At 29.5% G+C, this 19,224-nt stretch overlaps 4 protein-coding genes and 2 long non-coding RNA genes across 7 annotated transcripts; 4 read left to right on the plus strand and 2 right to left on the minus strand.

The window, feature by feature from the left end:
- The first annotated feature begins 202 nt into the window (after positions 1-202).
- LOC123264082 (p21-activated protein kinase-interacting protein 1-like) lies at positions 203-1,960 on the plus strand. Its single transcript, XM_044727149.1, has 3 exons — positions 203-704; positions 815-977; positions 1,251-1,960. The coding sequence occupies exons 1-3, from the start codon at positions 627-629 to the stop codon at positions 1,919-1,921; spliced, it is 912 nt and encodes a 303-aa protein (XP_044583084.1). The 5' UTR covers positions 203-626; the 3' UTR covers positions 1,922-1,960.
- A 140-nt stretch (positions 1,961-2,100) lies between these two features.
- On the minus strand, positions 2,101-9,901 carry LOC123264077 (neprilysin-4-like). Its single transcript, XM_044727140.1, has 13 exons — positions 9,783-9,901; positions 6,824-6,885; positions 6,537-6,706; positions 6,096-6,341; positions 5,483-5,964; positions 4,073-4,217; positions 3,565-3,779; positions 3,315-3,491; positions 3,065-3,227; positions 2,955-3,003; positions 2,809-2,876; positions 2,568-2,704; positions 2,101-2,489 (listed from the first exon to the last, which is right to left on the minus strand). Exons 1-13 carry the CDS (start codon positions 9,792-9,794, stop codon positions 2,148-2,150), a joined length of 2,268 nt encoding a protein of 755 aa, XP_044583075.1. The 5' UTR covers positions 9,795-9,901; the 3' UTR covers positions 2,101-2,147.
- Positions 6,792-9,689, plus strand: LOC123264085. Of its 2 annotated transcripts, XR_006509268.1 has the most exons (4): positions 6,792-6,998; positions 7,092-7,523; positions 8,458-9,298; positions 9,374-9,689. It is a non-coding gene; the product is annotated as an uncharacterized LOC123264085 (long non-coding RNA). The 2 variants fall into 2 exon arrangements; XR_006509267.1 differs by having other exon boundaries at positions 6,792-7,523.
- On the plus strand, positions 9,868-12,362 carry LOC123264084. Its single transcript, XR_006509266.1, has 3 exons — positions 9,868-9,960; positions 10,146-11,464; positions 11,590-12,362. It is a non-coding gene; the product is annotated as an uncharacterized LOC123264084 (long non-coding RNA).
- Positions 12,363-12,492: 130 nt separating this feature from the next.
- Positions 12,493-15,359, minus strand: LOC123264079 (dipeptidase 1-like). The gene is made up of 7 exons (XM_044727146.1): positions 15,027-15,359; positions 14,808-14,940; positions 13,797-14,403; positions 13,371-13,629; positions 13,187-13,271; positions 13,022-13,097; positions 12,493-12,798 (listed from the first exon to the last, which is right to left on the minus strand). Exons 1-7 carry the CDS (start codon positions 15,108-15,110, stop codon positions 12,564-12,566), a joined length of 1,479 nt encoding a protein of 492 aa, XP_044583081.1. The 5' UTR covers positions 15,111-15,359; the 3' UTR covers positions 12,493-12,563.
- A 397-nt stretch (positions 15,360-15,756) lies between these two features.
- On the plus strand, positions 15,757-18,322 carry LOC123264083 (glutamic acid-rich protein-like). The gene is made up of 4 exons (XM_044727150.1): positions 15,757-16,003; positions 16,983-17,228; positions 17,309-17,449; positions 17,568-18,322. The coding sequence occupies exons 1-4, from the start codon at positions 15,902-15,904 to the stop codon at positions 17,697-17,699; spliced, it is 621 nt and encodes a 206-aa protein (XP_044583085.1). The 5' UTR covers positions 15,757-15,901; the 3' UTR covers positions 17,700-18,322.
- The last annotated feature ends 902 nt before the right edge of the window (positions 18,323-19,224 follow it).

The raw sequence follows: 19,224 nt of genomic DNA on the forward strand, positions 1-19,224 counted from the left end.
ATGTTCTAAAGTTAATACTTTTGTTAATGCATAAGTCACAAGAATTTAAGATATAATTGTGAGCTCAGGTATGTATTTGTGTATGTACCAAATAAAATATATGTAGGCACAGACATGGACGAGAATGAGTATTAGTGTATAAGTTCGAATAAGTATTAGTATATACGTTATAATAAGTATAAGATGTAATAGAATAAGTATTGGTTTGAAACATAGAGGGGGAAGTGAAGCAGGGAAACACCGACTTCGAGCCGATACTTTGTAACTTCACTTCTCCCTGAGAGCTGTAACCGAGCACTTGCTGTAACTGAAACCACTGAATAAAATTAAGCTCTCTGATAATTATTATTTATCATTTAAAACAGTCCATCTAACTAAATTTTTCCCTTTTCTTTAACTTAATTTAACAAATTTCATTATCAAAAATAAATTAATAAACAACAAATAAATTTAAATTGATCCCACGTGACTATAACTCACATCTCAGTCCAGAAGAGGCGTTACGAGCAATCTAGTGACCTTGCTGGACATAACAATATGATTGATGTACTCACTTTTAAACACCACGTGCATTGTAAAGTGTTTTTTTTTAAATAAATAAAGTTATTGGCAATAAATAAAAAAAAATGACAGAAGACTTTGAAATCATTGTTGGGACCTATGAACAATTTTTACTTGGTTACAAAGTTATAAAAGAAGAGAAAGTGCGTAATTATTTATAATTATTTATAAAAAAAATCTATATTATTGATAGGTTAACTTTTGTTGATTTTTTATTTCGATATGAAATTAATAAATATAATTTTATTTTTAGAAATATAGATTAGAACGGAGTTTTGCAACAAAAGACCATGTTGCTAGTATCAGGACAACATCATCTATAAAACATTATCTAGCGTCAGGGGCTGCTGATGATTGTATCAATATATACGACATGAAACGTCGTACTGAATCCGGAAAATTAATGCATCATAATGGTAATTATTGTATTTCTGATAATTATTTTTATTGTTATTTTTGATACTAACAGTGGTATCTGTATCTAGATAAAATTCTTAAGTGTAATTAGAATTTCGGATAACCATATACTGTGAATATCTTGCGTGATTTAAATTTTTGATCCACATTATAGATAAAATTTTATCACTATTTCATTGTGCCTGCAAATAACTCCATGACTCTCATTCATGCAGATTGAATAAATATTTTCCTCAAATCGATTGATATTTATTTTTATTTTCAACATGTAGGTACAGTAAACTGTGTATCATTCACACCAGATGCTACTCATCTTGTTAGTTGTAGCAGCGATGGAAGTATTGCAGTCGTAAGATGCGGTAATTGGCAGTTGGAGAAGCATTGGACATCAGCTCACAAAAATTCTGAAGTAAATACTCTAGCAATTCATCCAACTGGTAAATGTACATTATCAGTAGGTACTGATGGAGTATTGCGTTTATGGAATCTCGTAAATGGACATCACGCTTATGCGATTAATTTGGTCCCTAGACTGAAATTGCAAGCTAAAAATATTACTGTATTACAATGGAGTCCAGATGGTGAAAAATATTTAATGGCAGCAAATAATCAACTGGACGTTTACTCTCGTTCTACGGCTGGTATCTGTGCTGAAGTGACGTTTGACGTAAAAATTGTCTGCGTTGAATTTATCAACGACAATGTCATTGTTATTGGACATGAAAACGGCACATTGAGAATTTATGACATAGAGGAGCAGTCAGAACTTTTAAAAACAGTTGGTCATGATTCACGAGTTAAATGTCTCAAACACAGAGGGAATTTTATTGTTTCATCGTCAAGCTCTGGAGAAGTTAAAGTTTGGAAATACGTAAAACAAAAATTGAAAATGTTAACAAAGGCAACGTGTGACGCGAGAATAACTTGTATGACATTGACATAATTATAATAAATTTATTTGATAATATTTTTAAATCGTAAATTTACGATATTATTTATATAATACAAATTTTTAACTAAAATTTTCTATCTACATTACCATTTATCATTAATTATTATTTTATTATTATTATTAATCATTAATTATTAAATATTTACAAAAAAAAGTAATTAATAGTAAAATCACGTTTATGTACAATTGGTCCTTATTATAAACTTCTAAAACACAATTACCAAAGCACACATTTCTGTGGAGGATTCATGGGACTCCCCAAAGGACATTTCCAAGCTTTAGCAAAATCTAAATTATTTGAAAGTGTACCAATCACACGGAAATGATTGGGTGCGTGAGCTCCCTCAATAAGTTTGGACTTTAAAGCGCCATTGGTATAGTTTCCACACCATATTTGAGCGAATCCCAGAAAGAATAGTTGATCTTGTGAATAATCAGCTAGGCCAGGTAGAGCTTGAGGACTTGAATTTCTAGCTTTCAATCTCTTGTACGCTCGATAAGCCTCGCGGATACCTCCATTGTCAGCAATATTCTCACTTTGGGTGTTTATTCCATTGACCTTAAAAATAAAAAAATAATAAAATACTCTTGACATCTTAAATCAAGGCTCTTATCAAGAGATGGCATGTCTCCTTACCGTAAAATTATTACTAAGCTCCGGCAAATGATAGTTACTATATTGTTTAATGATACACTCAACTTTCTCGTGGTAATGTTGCAATGTCTCATCACTCCACCACTGACGTAGATTGCCATTCTCGTCATATCTACGACCTAATGTACAAAACCGAATGTATTATTAACTTTTATGATAATTTAGTCATTAAAATAGTCTGATATATTTCAATATTATTATTAGTATCAATATCGGAGTCAACCTTGATCGTCGAATCCATGTGTCAGTTCGTGACCCATTATCGCTCCCATCGCTCCATAATTGATAGATCTACATAATAAAAAAGAAGAAAAAAAATTTTATCTTTTGTAAGCATGAAAAAATTGTTACATAAATATTTTAACTCACTCTAATCCATTTCCATAGAAAGGTGGATGAAGAATTCCGGCTGGGAATGCTATGTAAATATTTTTAGTTATTAAAATATTTCTTACTTTGAATAAAAAATATATACTTACTGACTGAATTTAAAATTGCGCTGTAAAAAGCATTAACAGTTGTGCCAGTGGAAATCCAACGGTCTTTATCAGGTTTTTCTTTCAGACTACTAAGTGTTTTGTTCGTGCCGACGTCAGTAAGTTTTAGAAATGTATCAAATAGTTGTCCTTCAATTACTTCAGCCTACAATAAAATTTTGCGCATTTTTTTTTTTTTTATATACTCAACTGTTATATTTATTTAAATACTGAGTAGTATAATCAAATTTACCCCATCATAAAATTCATCCAACTTTTGAGGATCCATAATCCACTCAGGAAATCCTACGAAAGGTCTCATTGCATTTAATTTTTTATGTGCTCTCGCTCGTGTACCGATATCCATCCACTCCAATTCAGTAACCATTTCGTCAAATGCCGCTCGAATATCTAATAACATCTCTAATGCCTATAAAAAAAAAAATATTCGAATATTTTGAATTTATTATTTGATTGATTTCAAATTTAAATCAATAATGAACCTTTTCTTTGGCCTGCTCATTAAAGTGTCTTTGTACATATAAATAAGTGAGAGCCATTCCAAAATTAGAATTCACATTTCCCGTGCATCCTTTCCATCTTGGAGTTTTTTCCTTAAGACCATATACTTTTTGTGAAAATTGAAAACCAAGGTCACGAAACTTTTGTAATGTCAAAGGCGCAATTGTTGAATACACGCTCCACCAAACGTAACGAGCTGCATCATTTAACGAAAAAATTAGTTAACTCGGTCACCAAATAAGTTAAAGAATAATAACAAGTATAACAGCATCCAATATTAAATATTAGCTATGTAAATTAATACTAGACTAGATAGCTTTTATGACCCATATGGCCTCTTTTGATTGCAGAGTACTTTTTTAGCTTATTAAAGATACTGATAAACAAATTAAAAGTTCTCTATGAATTTATCGTATAAAAATAAACTTAAAAAATAAATAATGAATAAAGAAATATTTCCATCCAAAAAATAAATAAAAAAGTATTAACCAATAGTAGCAGGAGGTGTATCATCTAAAAGCAGTGGTAGCTTCTGCAAGTACAGCAAATCCATTATGATAACACGATCCGTAATAGCGTCAATTTCAACGTCTGTGTTCTCAAAAACAGCATCAACATATCGCGTCCAATTCCACTTTAAAAAATTAAAAAAAAAATATATAATTTATAAGTATTCATCTCACAAATTAAAATTATATTAATTTTGAAAAAATGCAAATTAAAAAAATATTTTTCTTCATACCTCGGTCGAAAGTACGTACTTTCCTTCCTAATGGCAGGAATGAAAGTTTAACATTTACACCCTGTGAGAAGTACACGCGCGCTCTCTATAACAGCGGGAGGAAAAAATTTCTCATGCGTAATTACACCCGCAACTAGGGACTATTTATTCTGTCGCTATAACAAATTGTTAACCGCTGTCATTTCTGTTGCTACCTTCAATCTTAATAATAATTATTAATGTTGTTTTGTCGTCTGTTAATTTAATATCAAAGTACTATTAAAGTCAATTCAATACTCCTACCAATAAACCATCGTCAGAATGCTTATCTACAAATTTAAATTTGAATGATCAAATTATGAATTATCAAAACTGTATATTTAGTGGAGATACGATTTTTAATTGCTCTAATATCAAGTTCGAAAACTGTGTTTTTTATGGAAGTATTATTAATAATTGTGATCATTCAATTGAAAATGAAAACGATAAAAAAAAACGCAATAAGAGTTTTTAGCTTATAATATGTTTTGTTTTATAAATTTTATAATAACTAATATAATTTGTTAACTTAATGAAAATGAATAATACATCTTTGATAAAATGAAATTAATTTATTACACTGAGAAAAAAAATACTTTTACTCAATTAACAATTTCTTGGTACAAGAAATTCGATGACGATCAAATATTCTATTATTATTAATCATTAATTTCTGAAGAGAAGAGCATCAATAGTTATCTTTAAATAATAGATAAACAAGAGAATAGCTTTATTTAAATGAAGTGAAAATTATTTGAATCAATTTAACTAGTTCTTGAGCTAAAATATACATTTTTGAAAATTTTCAAGAACATGAATTCTTGTATCAAGAAAATTTTCTTAATAAAAGTATTTTTTTTTCTCAGTGTATTAAAAAATATGACCAGACTTGACTCTTCGAATGTATTTGATGCCTGCCCCCAGGACCAGCAGCACTCGCTTCGCTCGTGCTGCAAATGTCGGGGCAGGCATCACAACATACTTATCAACATTTAAAGTTAAAAAAAATAAAATTAATAACGTACTTTCGACCGGCTATGAAGAAAAATCGTATACACCTCGGCTTCGCCTCGGGCATAATGACGCGCAGGGCCGATAATTCAACTTTCGGCCCTTGTAGTGTAATATACTATTTTTACCTTGACGGCATGAAGATCCGTCAATTGTTGAAGTTCATCAATACTAACGTCATGAAGTAAATGATTAGAGCTTCTCCTTTCTTCTGGCGTTTCCATAATTTTAGCGATCTTAGTGCTTATATTTAGAATTTCATTGGCAAAGCTTGCACTTTTGTCTCCAACTCCCGCTAATTCTACCATAGACTTGACGTAGTGCTTATACTCAGTCAATTCGGACTCAAATCTTATTGGATCTAAAAGATAACGTTCACTAAACCCTGGTGATACTTGTTCCATCATCATGCGGTTTCTTGAAGTATTTCTTACATCCTCGCTAATGTAAAAATTTAAAAAAAGATTGAGTCCTAAATATCTCTGCGCAGTACCAGCTATAGTAGACCAGTCAAGGTCAATTAGTTCATCATCAAATATCGGCTCTTTCGGAAGTCCTAGTTTTTTTAGAACTTTATACATTGGTGTTAATCCAAGACTTTCGACCTTTGCTGAAATAAAATATTTACAATAATTGACCTGATATTTATATTTGAAATATAAACCACATTATTGAACTCTTATCAATATCACACGAGTTACTTTTAAAAATAGAAGTTCAAGGGTTGAAAAATATCAATACCTGTGTCCATGCACGTTTTGTAAAGTTTTCTAGCAAGTTTAACCGGTCTTAGATCATTATTTTTGTCAGGTTCTTCTAAAAGTACCCTCAAGTTTTGAAGTAAATCCTCACGAAGAAGGCTTAACTGATCCCAAGAAGTTTGACTTTGTGGAATAGGATGCCTCGCAATCCATCCCTCGCATGCAAACTTGTAGAAATCATCACACGGATCTGTGGTTTTATTTATAGCCTCGATTATCCTTGCGGCTGCAAAGTCAAATAATTACATAATTCAAGGATTCATTTTATAGTAAAAAGTTTCTATACTCTTGCAATTAATAATACATTTGCTGTAAATATTTTGTTATTCAACCATTATTTTTTGTAATCAATGAGATTACTGATAATGATCGCCCATTTAAAACATTGATTTAATTAATGAATGAGTTAATGAACCGTTACCTGTTTTAATACACTCATCACTCTGGCACATCTCTTTATATTCTTCTTTACGGAAAACTGCCATTTGCAAGGTCAACGTTGCGACTAATGCAATCACCGCAACTACTAACAAGCCTACCACTATTACCAATCGGGTTTCTTTCCGTGATTTTTTCTCGTCCCATGTATACCTAAAATATAATGTTTATTAAATTAATACAACATTGTCTCGATTATAAAACATAAATTCAAAAATTTATTCAGTAAATTAATAATTAATGGCTTAATAAATTTTCAGGAAGACATACCAAGGAACGTCCGACTGTTTGGCTTCCTCGGGGTTCCTTTCATTGTTCTCTGGGTCGTTTACCTATCAATACAATACATGAATATTGAGATTAACATCCGACAAGTCTAATAATAAATAAAACCTGATGGATAATTTTAGAAACATTTTTTAAAATTAGTATAATAGAATTATAGGTTTAGTATTAATTTGATAATAATAGTATCAACGATAAATGGGTAATAAATAAAAAATTTTGCTGAATAATCATCACAATTATATAATCGTAGGTGCAGTGTATCAATTTCCTGTGTGTATATGTAAGAAAAAAATAGCAATAAATAAAATATGTAGACCAGGGTCAAAGTGTATTTGGAACGATGATCGAAGGCTTCACCTCGCCCTGGAATCATCACGATGTCATCAACTACAACTAACCATTGCCCTCAATATCCTGTACTAGTCCCTAGACAATGATACCATTGTGATAAAAGATGATGACAAGTAAGTGTTCCAAGAGAGAAAGATAATAAGAATCGAAAGAAAAAAAGAACCATAATGATTATTGATAATTAAATGATCTTGATGAAAATCACGATAATGATGAACATAAGGATTATGCCAATTATCAACCTTTCAACATTTTTGTTATTAATAAGTATAAAATTTATGAACTTATCAATGCCAGCAGCACCAACAACATCTCTATAATAAAATAATAGGTAATTAATTTTCCATACTACTATGTACTGCTTATAACGAGAACCTTGGAGTTAAATTTATATGAAAATAAGTATCGATTGTTATTTTTAAGAAATTAGTCTCCACTAAATACCGCCAGCTCGCTGAGAGTTTTCAATTCCGACAAGTGGCTAGATATATTTTTTTTTTTTATTTTAGTTATGGAGTTTCTTCATATGTTTTTGGTTAAAAACCTCTTGCTGATGAACTCATCTAAAGTGGATAATCAAAAAAAATCTATTAAAACATTTTTAATGCGTCGTCTGTTTTTCATACTCGTGAGAAAGAATTTTAATGATTTTCATCTTTTCTTTATCATTTTATTATTTATTAAAAATAAAAGAAAAAAGGAAGATTTCTAAACAAAATAAAAAAAGATAAATAGTAATATTGTTTTCTAATACTCATTTGGAGGCGTTGATAATTAATTGCAATAATTATATGATTGTTGCCGGGTAATTATTTTCTATTGTTAATAATCACTCGGTATCAACTAGCAATAAATATAATCTTGATATCGGAGCATTCTCTTCCCGTCGATACTTTTCAAGGTGAATCACACAGAAATATATATATTTATATATACGTGACCAACAGAATAAATGAATAATTCAATCTCTGATTTATTTCCGTATCAAAAAGTATCATCCGTATTTACTATTGATTGTTTTATCTAAAGTTTATAAATATCTGGTCTTGTCAAATTTAAACTGTTAGTATTTTCCGTGTATAATTATATCATCTCATCATCAGACAACAATTAAAAGCTATCAATGTGTATATATTTTATATCTTTTTTTTTCTTCTCTTAATTAAATTAATTTATGTTGTACACGAACTCTGTTTTTATTTACTCATGCGTAAATTCTAATGCAGACATTTAAATTAATTTTTTTTTTAATTATCTAATTGCAGGAGCAAAAAAGGAAATTGGACAAATGAAAATGTGCCATTTTTAAACCAGTGGAATTAATTTTTTTTTTTTTTTTTTCTATAAAAACGTCTCAAATTAAACCCAGGAAAAAAAAGTTAAGTGGAGTAAGTAGGAAATGAAAAATGAAAATTTTAAATGAGTCGTAGAATTCATCAGAGACAGAGATGGATCATACTATTTTTCTCTCAGAGAATAGTGCCTAGATGACTTCCTGTGAGTTAGTGAGCCGAGAGATAATATTAGGCGGAGGTTTTAAGTATGAAGAACACGAGATTGAAAGAGACAGTAAAAATAAAAATGAGTTATAAGCACAAGCCTTAAATGAATAAAAATAACAGTTGTTAAATTTATATTTATATTTATATTTATGTCTATATAAATATATGTATGATGTGTCTATCATACATAAAGCAAAGGAACGTGAGATGAAAGACAAAATCTTAACTTAATCTTCAGTGGGTTTTCGATTGTTCTAAAAGTGTATTGTAACATCAGTAAATTTTCACAGTGTAGAATGACAATCAGAGTCAATGCCTCTGATAACGTAATTCTCGTTAGATGAACCCTTGCCTTAGAATGAGGTGTTGCGTACATATTGCACCACGAGTGCATATCTCATTGTCTCATCTCTCTTTACTATATCAATCATAAAACCTCTTCTCTGATGTATCTACTCTACTTCCTACTCGACACTCGTATATCGGGGTAGACGTACCAGTTTAGTTGTGCTAAACATAACAACTGGTCAATTACAATTTATATATTAAACTCATATCAAATTATTTGCTATTACATCGCAACTTCAATCAAATTTTATCAAGGGTAAAAGAATCATATTTTCGGATAAGCCAAGAAATGTTTTTTTTTTTTTATTTATTTTATTATTTTTATTTTCAGGTGTTTATTTAATAATAAAAAAAACTTAAATTTATTATTGAGATGTATCTATGCGGAGAAATATGAGATGACATGAGACGTAAATAAAATTATAAAAAACCGCATATTTTACGTTGTCACAAAGTCCACGTGGTTATTACATGCGTAGAAAAAATTAGTAAATGATATTTATACTATAATGAATGAATGTATAATTTTATTGTAAATAAGATTTAAATTATTCAAGTTCCAGTCGTCCAAGACTATCAACAAAGTTGAAAAAATTTTTGAATTATACTATACACGAAGAAGAAGAAAAAGAAGAAGAAGAAGAAGAAGAAGAAGAAGAAGAAGAAGAAGAAGAAGAAGAAGAAGAAGAAGAAGATCACAAGAATAATGATAACAATATATAATAATCTGAATAACTCACCTTATATCGCATCTTAGTGTCTTAGTGTTGTCTGTCAATCTCGATCTTAATTTAAATTTCAATGCAATTGCTATTGTATTGTTGTTGTATCTGCAGTTAGTTGTGTACAACTCACGTGGCTAGAACAAAAGCAAATACATAACTATTAACTATTGAGACTACACACCAGTACACTTTAGTAAGTATAATTCTATTTGATGTGTAGCCTTATATAAATATATAAGTCTTTGACTCTATTACGTTGAGTTTAGTTCTCGAACGCTTAATCACGCGTGAATTTATTTTTCATCTAATGTCATTACTTATTACTTTTACTAATTTTCTGCCACGATTTTAAAATTATTTTATTATTTATTATTTCAGATGGTAAATTTAATTGGGACGGATTAGCCGGATTAATTACTGAAGCAATATAGAGAAATTCATCCGGAAGCAATGAATAACTTAGAGTATACATATTAGTATTTAAAAACCTAATTTGCTACGTCATTAATATGCTTAATCAGTGTTTCTATTCAATTGGAAATGGCTGTACTCTATTGAATGAATACCTACATAAACAGTCTATAGAATTTCACTTTAGTCTATGAGGATCATAATCAACGACGCGAGTCGATGATATGAGTTTGTTCTTGAAAGCATTAGCGCGTTTAAATAAAATATAATACTAATATTTACGCCAACTTATTATGTTTATTATATCTAGAATAGTCTATATATATATAAATGTGTTTAATTATACATTATATGCAATTTTATTCTCTAAAAAACAAACATTTAGAGTTCGGTTATAAGTATGTCAGTACAAGATCGAATGATAGGACGGAAAGAATGATTCGCATAGCTTGGAAAACCAGCTGATACTCATTTATTTATCAGACAATCTGTGAAACTGGTGTGATATTAAACGTTTCCGTTTACTATTATTTCTTATTAAATTAATAATTAAATGAAACTAAATAAAGCGATGTGATATACTTTATCGTACACACTTTCCACGGAGACTTCGTCGGAGCATAAAATAAAATACAAAAGTGCAAATAAGATCAAGTCTGAAGAAGAGAAACCATCGACTTACATTTTTAACGCTAATTGCAAAGTTAAATTACAATAACGATACCTGATATTCACTATTTTTTTATTTATTACCATAAAAACATTAAGCGTTTTCGGTATCGGTGACAATAAACTTTCACATAAAATTTTTAACTACTAGAAATTGATATGAAATTTAAATATGTATGTTAACAAAATTTATGTTTACATCTCTTTTTTAAATATCTTTTCCCTTTTTTCTTTCAAATTTTACGACTTTTTTATTTTACAATTATTTTTTTCTATCACGATCAAACTGACATGTTACAAAAACGATTGATACATGTTATTTGATAAAAAACGAAACAAATAATTGGAAAAAAACTGGTAAATAATAACGTAGTAAGAAGGAGATTGATACTACAACACGCACGTGTCAATGCGGTCCGATGGACCGGTTGTCAACTGCAATAAAGTTCGGATGTGCGGAGGAGTAAAGAGTCTGTAATCTTCAAAAGCCCCCACTCGGTTATACTCCCGCCTCAACTTTTGCATCCCCTTCTGGCACGTGAAGAACGCGTTCAACACTCTGCGCAGCTTTTGATTTCATCCCGGATTTAAATTATGTTAAAAATCAGTTAGCACAGGTAAATATGGGAATCATTGATTTTAATTGTCCTTCCTAATATTTCTTTTATCCCCATACTCCTGAAGGTACTTAGATAATTTTATTTTGTACAATAGGCTTAATGATATTGCGCGTGGGTTTTAGGTTTTCATCTTACAAATTTATCGCTTCACGAGAGTAAAAACTACCGAGAAATAATTCTTCCAAGCACTTTGAGTTGATTAATTTAATCATCCGTGTTAAGATCATCTGATTTAAGATTATGAACTCTAAATCATAATTGCAAGATAGACTACAAAAATTTCTCAGTTTAAATTAATTGTTTAATTAATAATGTCAAATACTAATTAATATAATGATAATATGTCTGGATACTTATTTATGCTTAAGTGATTTATTTACCCTTTACAATAAATAAAACTGTATGTATTTATTTATATTATTTACAGCTAGATTAAGATTTATGTACTTTACTCATCCACTTCAACATCAATTATTAAATTAAATATAGTCGAGGTAAGGCTTTCTTAAACGTTTATGTCTCACGTGTGAATTAAATGTGAAGAAAATAGACAATTTTAAATTGGAGTGATGCCAAAATCATTTTGGAAGCTAAGACTATTGAATATTTCATAATTTACAAGAGACAAACAAACAAGTATGTTTAAAATTTTAATAAATAAACATACACATAAAACATGACGATTAAAATTTACGAGAGATTTTATTATCTTAAAAACTAATTGAAAATGAATTCGTTACCTTATTATTCAAAGTCTGTTTACTGTCAAGTTTAATGCTTCATTTATAAGATCGATTCAATTCACTAGAGCGTACCAAATTGTTGACACAAACTAGTTGAATATTTAAATTGATACCGATTAATATTTTATAGAGTACCTTATAAGGTACTTATAAGGATTATTAATTAATAATCGAGATATTCAAAAAGTAAGTATGTATAAGGAAGTATTTCAAGTAATAACTAATAGTCTTTTTTAAGTGTAAATAATTTTTATAATTTTATTATAAAATGGTAAACAGTTTGACTAATCTAAAAATTATATTTATTTTTTTACAGAATATAATTGATAAGTAATGATTTATTTTCAAAAAAATTATTCATCGTGATAACGACAATAAGATGTGTCCTCGATGAGCTCTTGAGGTATCCACTCTTCGTTTGGCGACTGATTGGACAAAGAAGCGGCATGGTTTTCAGCTTCTTTCATTATTCTAATCAAATTTCCACCCACGAGTTTCTTTATGTCTGATGCAGACCACTGACGATCCCGCGTTAATTCAGCCAATAATAAAGGATAGCCAGAGACATCAGGAAGTTCTGCTGGTGGACTGTGAAGGGCATATTTAAATATCAAATAGATATGAAATCTCATTTGTTTTACTAATTCAAAAAAAAAAAAAAAACAAAAAAGAAAAAATCACAAACAAATAAATACTCCGACTTGAATACTAATTCGCTATGATGATTCCGAAGAAAAAAGTGTATAAATTTATCACAATACTTAAAATGCATTTGTTTGTGGTTTTCTTTGTTTTGCAGAATTTAACTGACCTCATTATACCATCGTATCCAGCACCAAGACCTACATGATTAACCCCTGCGGTTCTTCGAATATGATTTATGTGCGCTAAAAAAGGATATAAAAATACATTGGATAAAAATTAACAAAAAACCATTGACCATAAATTGTTTTTTCAATTAAACTTTTTCTCTTACCTATTACATCGTGCATAGAGGTTTCATTTTTGCAACTGAGATGAGCACTGTCGAAGCTTATCATCACCAGACCTCCGTTCAATGACTAAAAAAAACTCAAGTAAATACACAAAAAAGTTTTTTAATCTTTTTTATTGTTCTCTATTGATAATTTAACGATTTCTTTAAGCGCCTAGGCTGTTACCAAGTTTCTAAGTACGTCATCAGGAACATTGCTGGAAGAATTGCAAAGTGCTCGAGCAGCACTGTGAGAAAATATTACCGGAGCTTTGGTTATCGACAGCGTCTCTTTCATCGTGCGAATAGAAACATGAGAAAGATCTACGAGCATTCCCAATCGATTTAATTCTTTCACAACTGATTTACCAAAGCTTGACAGACCGTCACTGTGAAAATCAAGCGGTGCGTCTTCATTTGGATCCTCAACTGATGAAGAGTCGGCCCTTTAAATAAAAAAAAATAAAAATAAACAACTTATTTTCCAGTGAAATTTTTAAAAATATAAATCATAAAGTACATTTCAGAAAATTCATATTAACTGTAAAGACAAAATTATTGCTTTAATAAAACCTTGTATAGATAATGGTGACAATAATAACAGTTTTCTTACCACGGTGTATTACATTTATGTGTCAATGTCATATATCGTGCGCCAAGTAAATGAAAGCTTCGTAACACAGCCATTGAAGCTCCAATACTGTGACCACCTTCAATACCAACAAGACTGGCAAGCACACCATCTTTGTGTGCTTGCTCCAATTCTTTACTTGAAGTAACGAGTCTCATCCTCGTTGGATACTTGTTCGTCAATCTTCTTACAATATCTATTTGTTCAAGAGTTAATTGAACGGCGTCCAAAAATTGAGACTCACAAGGAACGTAAGCTGACCAAAATTGTGCTCCCATATTACCTCGATACAGTCTCACTAAATCAGTCTGCCAGTAATTATTAAAACTGGAGTTCAAAGATAAGTCTTTATCAAATGGGAAATTTCGGAGACGGGTACCGTGATGCTTCCGAAGATTCCAAGCAAAATCATTGCGACCATCTATCAAAGGAGTTTCGCTCAATATTCTTTTCACTACTTGAAGTCTTGCTTCGAGTAAATGGGAACTACGTAGCTCCAGAGCTAAAGGTAAACCTACTCCGGCTACCAATGCACATCCTAGAAAAAATACTCCACACATTACGAGCCAACGTCTTCCTGTGCTATGTCCTAGAAAATAATTATATATCTTTTAATAAATAATTATTTGTTTTGAGAATTGTTTATTTCACGATTTTTTTTTAAATTACTGTTAATAGATTAAAGTGTAACTGAAGGAAATAACTTTAGTATCAATGATATTTCTACCGGAATAAATTGGAAGTAATCATCCGTAAAAAGAAATCCCTGTAAATCTTAAGTTCACCGTGGTGTCACGCTTCTGTTTATGTAAGTCAGTGGTCAATAGTCATCATGCAAACTACCGGAAAATTTTGCTGTCAACAATTGAATAAATTATTTTTTTGCAAATATTGAAAGTACAATTGCATAAATAAAAAGTGGAAAGTAAATTATAATATTTATTGATCCTAAATCTTCAGTACTTTTTTTTTCGAATGATTTATTAAATTTACCTCGTTCTCGCGTTGGTTCTTTGTCTTTCTCAGCAACTAAAGTAGAGATTCGTGAATTATTTTTGAGGTGATGCAAAGTGTCACCGTTTGGCAATTTCCTCATTAACTCTGGTGAAGATAACTGGAGACATGTCTGCAATACCATAAAAATTTTATTTCTTGCTTTATGAAATAATAAAATTGTCATTTTTAGATAAATAAAAATTTTTTTATACTTACTTCAAGTATGTCAACGTCTTTTCGTCTAGGAGGTGGAGAGTGAAAAACCATACCATCTCTGCTCACCCCATACAACTCAAACATTGTCTTATGGCTTTACTATTTTAAGAGTGAAATTGCGTTAAGCTTTCTCTCTTATTCAATTCACCTCACTCTCCTCCCCTGTCCTTGCTAACCCTTACTTTATCTACCACTTCCTCTTGTGTCGATCTTCCTACTACCCTCTAAATACTAAAACCGCGTTTATTATGTTCATAGGCATTATCTACGCAAGCGCTTGATGGCCCATATATATTGATCATTGTACGAAAAAAATTTAGCTTTTTTTTGTTCCTATTTCTCAAATAATTTTATTATTTTAATTATTGTGTAAATATTTATTTTTATTAACTACTAAAAAAACAATTTTCTCCTTAATCAATACTAGTCTTTTTTATCTTTTTTTTTTTTAACTTCAATTAAAAAAATATTTTGCATGTTAGTTCGTTTACAAAAATTAAAGTTTCTTTATAATGAATTTTAACATAAAAATAAATTAACCATAATTGAAGAAAATTATAATAAAAGTAATTAGTAGTTTAATAGTAACATAAAAGAAAATAAATATATTTTAAAAAAAAAGAATCTGAAGATCGCGCTCTCAAAAATTGAAAAATGGCTACGCAAGCGCAATAACAATGCGTAGTAATTATTGCGCATAAGAACGATTCACGAGCCGCCGCGTTCGGCGCCTTCAGACCGCCATATTGTTTGCAGTGATTAACGTACGTCGACTAGTGTTTTTTTTTACACACACCAAACCAGCAATAATAAAAACATATATACCACTAAATTGTTTTATATAAATCGCAAAAATTTCGCGAAAAGGAAATAATATGAAGAAAAACAAAGAAGTGTCCGATGAGGACGAATATTCAGCGGATGATCCGGATGAAGTAGGTGAAGAAGCATCCGAGGAAGAGTTAGAAGGGGCAGAGGTACAGACGCTTTTATTATATCTATTATACTAATACCTTGTATTTGGATACTTTTGATAATTTGTATTTCTTGATATATTAATTCATTTATTTTAGTCCCATGGAGATCCATTGAGTTCGGATATTTATTTTATTATTAACGATTAAGGAATATTTATTATTGCTCGTTCCGAGAATTTTTTCTCTACGCACTAGTAGCATTGATATTAATTATAGCTATCTAATGGTAGACCGGTATCTAACTCAAATGGTAGACTATAGTAGACTCAAATCGGCTAGTACCAGTAGACCGGTAATAACACCGGTAAAGCGGCTATCTAATAGTATTAATCAATATACGTTTATATTGCGTTGTTGATAATTATTGATTATTCATATTTGTTATTTGCCGAGTTATTATATAGTGGCTTTGATAAAAATAATGTAAATTATGATATAAAATAGTAGCGATCGCCAATGCTTCAGAATGCTCCACATATTTTTTTGATGTTTTTCTGAAAAGTAAATATTATTTTTCTAAATTTTGAGTTTAATGGCGAAGGCTTCTTTGCTAGATATATTGTTAGATTATAAAGGCATGGAATGCTTGGTATCTTGTACTAGTTAATGCATATTTTGTAGTATAGAGCGATTATTACTTTTCTTTTGGACAACTAAAGTTTAGCGGCAAGATGGAGTTGCCGGCAGTACAGTGGCGCCGTTTATATATTTAAATATATTTATTTATAAACTAATATTAATATTATTTTATTTAATATTTTTATATGGTTAATACTAATCAATAATGTTATCAAATCAATTTAAATGAAATAATTTGTAAATAAATTTTTTTGTTATGACTATATTTATTGAAAATATCTACAGTAATTTCTTTTATCTGATAAGTAGTAATCAACGCGTGTCACCATTGGCGTAAATTTTATTTATTATAATTGATAAATTGACTTATATTTTCACTTACAAAAATATAAATTAACAGCATTCAACTAAAAAGAGGCCACAACGAGCTGCTGCCAACAAGAAACGACAACATTCAGAAGAAGAAGACGAAGAAGACGAGGATGATGAAGACAATGAAGGAGAAGAAGATGAGGATGAAGATTCTGATTCAGATGCACCTGCTAAATCTAAAAAGAAACGACGTTCTAAAAAAGATGAAGACGAAGATGAAGACTCTGACAATAGTTTTAATGAGTCATCTGGTGTACCACCTAAGGATTACACTGTAAGTTGATTGAATTATTTCAAATTCATTATTTATTATTATTTTATCTGTACTTTTATTAATTTATTATTTTACTGCAGTCAGGAGCATTCGTTGTAGCTAAAGCAGATGTCGGTGGTGATAGTGATCCAACTTTATGGAGGATAGATGGCAAGGCTTTATTGCAAAAATTTTTACCCTTTAAAGAAGAAGGCAAGACCTTGTACAAAAGCACATCCACGGTAAAAATAATCAGTCTTTTTCACTATTTTGAAAGAAATTTGAATTTTTTCATTTTTTTTATTAGCATAAATTATTTGTTATATTTACTTACTTACTTACGGTGAATATTAATTTCAGTACTCCGGTTGGTCAGCGGATCACAAAGAAAAATACTTTGCTGCTCAAGTGACATTTAAGGTGCAAAAAAAAAACGAAACCATCGTTGAGCTTCATCTCAACCAGCAACAGCAACAAGAAGTTGTAAAGTAAGCTCGATAGCTAATAATTACTAACAGTCCTCAGTCTCTCTGTCTTCGATTTACGGATTATGTAACTAAATTTTGTAATTTATTTTTATTCGATTCTTTTCCGTGATTAACAAAAGTTAAGAAAGTGAAATTATTTGATTTTAAAATATCAAACGATACCCATATTTATATCAACCGTAACTTGTGAGAGAATTCGAGGCTCATAATTATTAAAATATTCATAACTATCGATATTTCCTATAAGTAATTTAAACTCAGACTTTTTTCTCAGTTATAACTCGTTTGTTTTTTTTTTTACTTTTTATTTTTTGTAGATTTTGAAATTGGAAAATGATTGAAAAAGATGTTTGAACAGTTTAAAATAATGTCATATTTTTTTCATTTGTCTTTAAATATAAAAAAAAATGAATTTTTTTTATATATCATTCAACTGTGTAAAGTTAATCCGAGTACGATAAAAAATTGCGATTTTCAATGCATTTATTGATCCCGTCTTTGCTGATCTTTAAAAAAAAAAATTACGGGACAAAAATAGAATTAATAGTCGGATATCGCGATTCTTTTAACAAGTATAAATTGTGTATACATGAAGACCATACTTAAGACGATATATTTGTCACTTTAGTAAATAAATAAATGTTTGATGATTAATAATAATGCTGACAAGAATACAAATAAAATTTTTTAAAACATTAACATAAAATATGACGTATATAAATATATATTAATTATTTAATATAAAAATAACGGTAATTAGATTCTCATTGAAAAAAAAATTCTAATGTATAATTATTAAACAAAATTACAATAATTGAACGAAACTATGTAACTAAATTCCGACAAAGTTTTGTAATTATAATGATATTTAATGTAAGTGCAAAAAAAAAGAACAGTGTGGTCTTCGATTTTTTTTTTGTGGATCTTTATGATAATGGTTATTTAAATAAAATTATGGCGACTTAATTGGTATGCATTGATTTCTCATTTAATAATAAGCAACCTCAATATTCAACATTAAAAAAACAATTGAATTTTCTTGTAAGGTAAAAGCCCCAATATATGATCATATATACTGGTACGTGATCATCTATTGGGGCTTTTACCTTATACATTTAATTCAATGAATTCAATATGTTGATACTTAAATTTTAATTGTATTAAAAATTAATAATACAATATTTTTATTATTTATTAAGTTTGATTATTATTTATATAATTTATGAATAGTGAGTTACCAAAGCAAGTAAACTTTTTTAATTTTTTTTAATTATACTTTATTGAGATAAAATTTTCAGTAAGATTCCAAAGGTTTAATGATTTAAAAAATTTTTTAAAGATATAATTTTCGGTAAAATATTTTTTTTCAAGTCTTAAATATATTATTTATCTTACTAATAAAAGTTAAAAATGTAAATCTTTAAAATATCATAAAGGTAAGTAACAAATAATTTTTAAAATATGTAAAGTTGGTTGTAAGTATCTTTGTAATAAGTAGAGTAAGAAATATGTGATATGTATGGAATTGG

The sequence above is a fragment of the Cotesia glomerata genome, linkage group LG4 (genome assembly GCF_020080835.1).
Source record: "Cotesia glomerata isolate CgM1 linkage group LG4, MPM_Cglom_v2.3, whole genome shotgun sequence".
Classification (NCBI taxonomy): Eukaryota; Metazoa; Arthropoda; class Insecta; order Hymenoptera; family Braconidae; genus Cotesia; species Cotesia glomerata.

What these genes read in the sequence shown, in the direction of transcription:
- LOC123264077 (XM_044727140.1), bottom strand. An exon ending in TGATGAGTGTATTAAAACAG is followed by an intron (nt 6,342 to 6,536) that starts GTAACGGTTCAT and finishes TTGACTTTGCAG; the next exon opens with CCGCAAGGATAATCGAGGCT. An exon ending in TACACCTCCTGCTACTATTG is followed by an intron (nt 3,780 to 4,072) that starts GTTAATACTTTT and finishes TAAATGATGCAG; the next exon opens with CTCGTTACGTTTGGTGGAGC.
- LOC123264079 (XM_044727146.1), bottom strand. Translation starts at nt 15,110, where the DNA reads ATGTTTGAGTTGTATGGGGTGAGCAGAGATGGTATGGTTTTTCACTCT. An exon ending in CATAAATGTAATACACCGTG is followed by an intron (nt 13,630 to 13,796) that starts GTAAGAAAACTG and finishes TTTTATTTAAAG; the next exon opens with GGCCGACTCTTCATCAGTTG. An exon ending in ATGACGTACTTAGAAACTTG is followed by an intron (nt 13,272 to 13,370) that starts GTAACAGCCTAG and finishes AGTTTTTTTTAG; the next exon opens with TCATTGAACGGAGGTCTGGT.
- LOC123264082 (XM_044727149.1), top strand. Translation starts at nt 627, where the DNA reads ATGACAGAAGACTTTGAAATCATTGTTGGGACCTATGAACAATTTTTA. An exon ending in AAGTTATAAAAGAAGAGAAA is followed by an intron (nt 705 to 814) that starts GTGCGTAATTAT and finishes TTTTATTTTTAG; the next exon opens with AAATATAGATTAGAACGGAG. An exon ending in AAAATTAATGCATCATAATG is followed by an intron (nt 978 to 1,250) that starts GTAATTATTGTA and finishes TTCAACATGTAG; the next exon opens with GTACAGTAAACTGTGTATCA.
- LOC123264083 (XM_044727150.1), top strand. Translation starts at nt 15,902, where the DNA reads ATGAAGAAAAACAAAGAAGTGTCCGATGAGGACGAATATTCAGCGGAT. An exon ending in AAGAGTTAGAAGGGGCAGAG is followed by an intron (nt 16,004 to 16,982) that starts GTACAGACGCTT and finishes ATAAATTAACAG; the next exon opens with CATTCAACTAAAAAGAGGCC. An exon ending in TGTACAAAAGCACATCCACG is followed by an intron (nt 17,450 to 17,567) that starts GTAAAAATAATC and finishes TATTAATTTCAG; the next exon opens with TACTCCGGTTGGTCAGCGGA.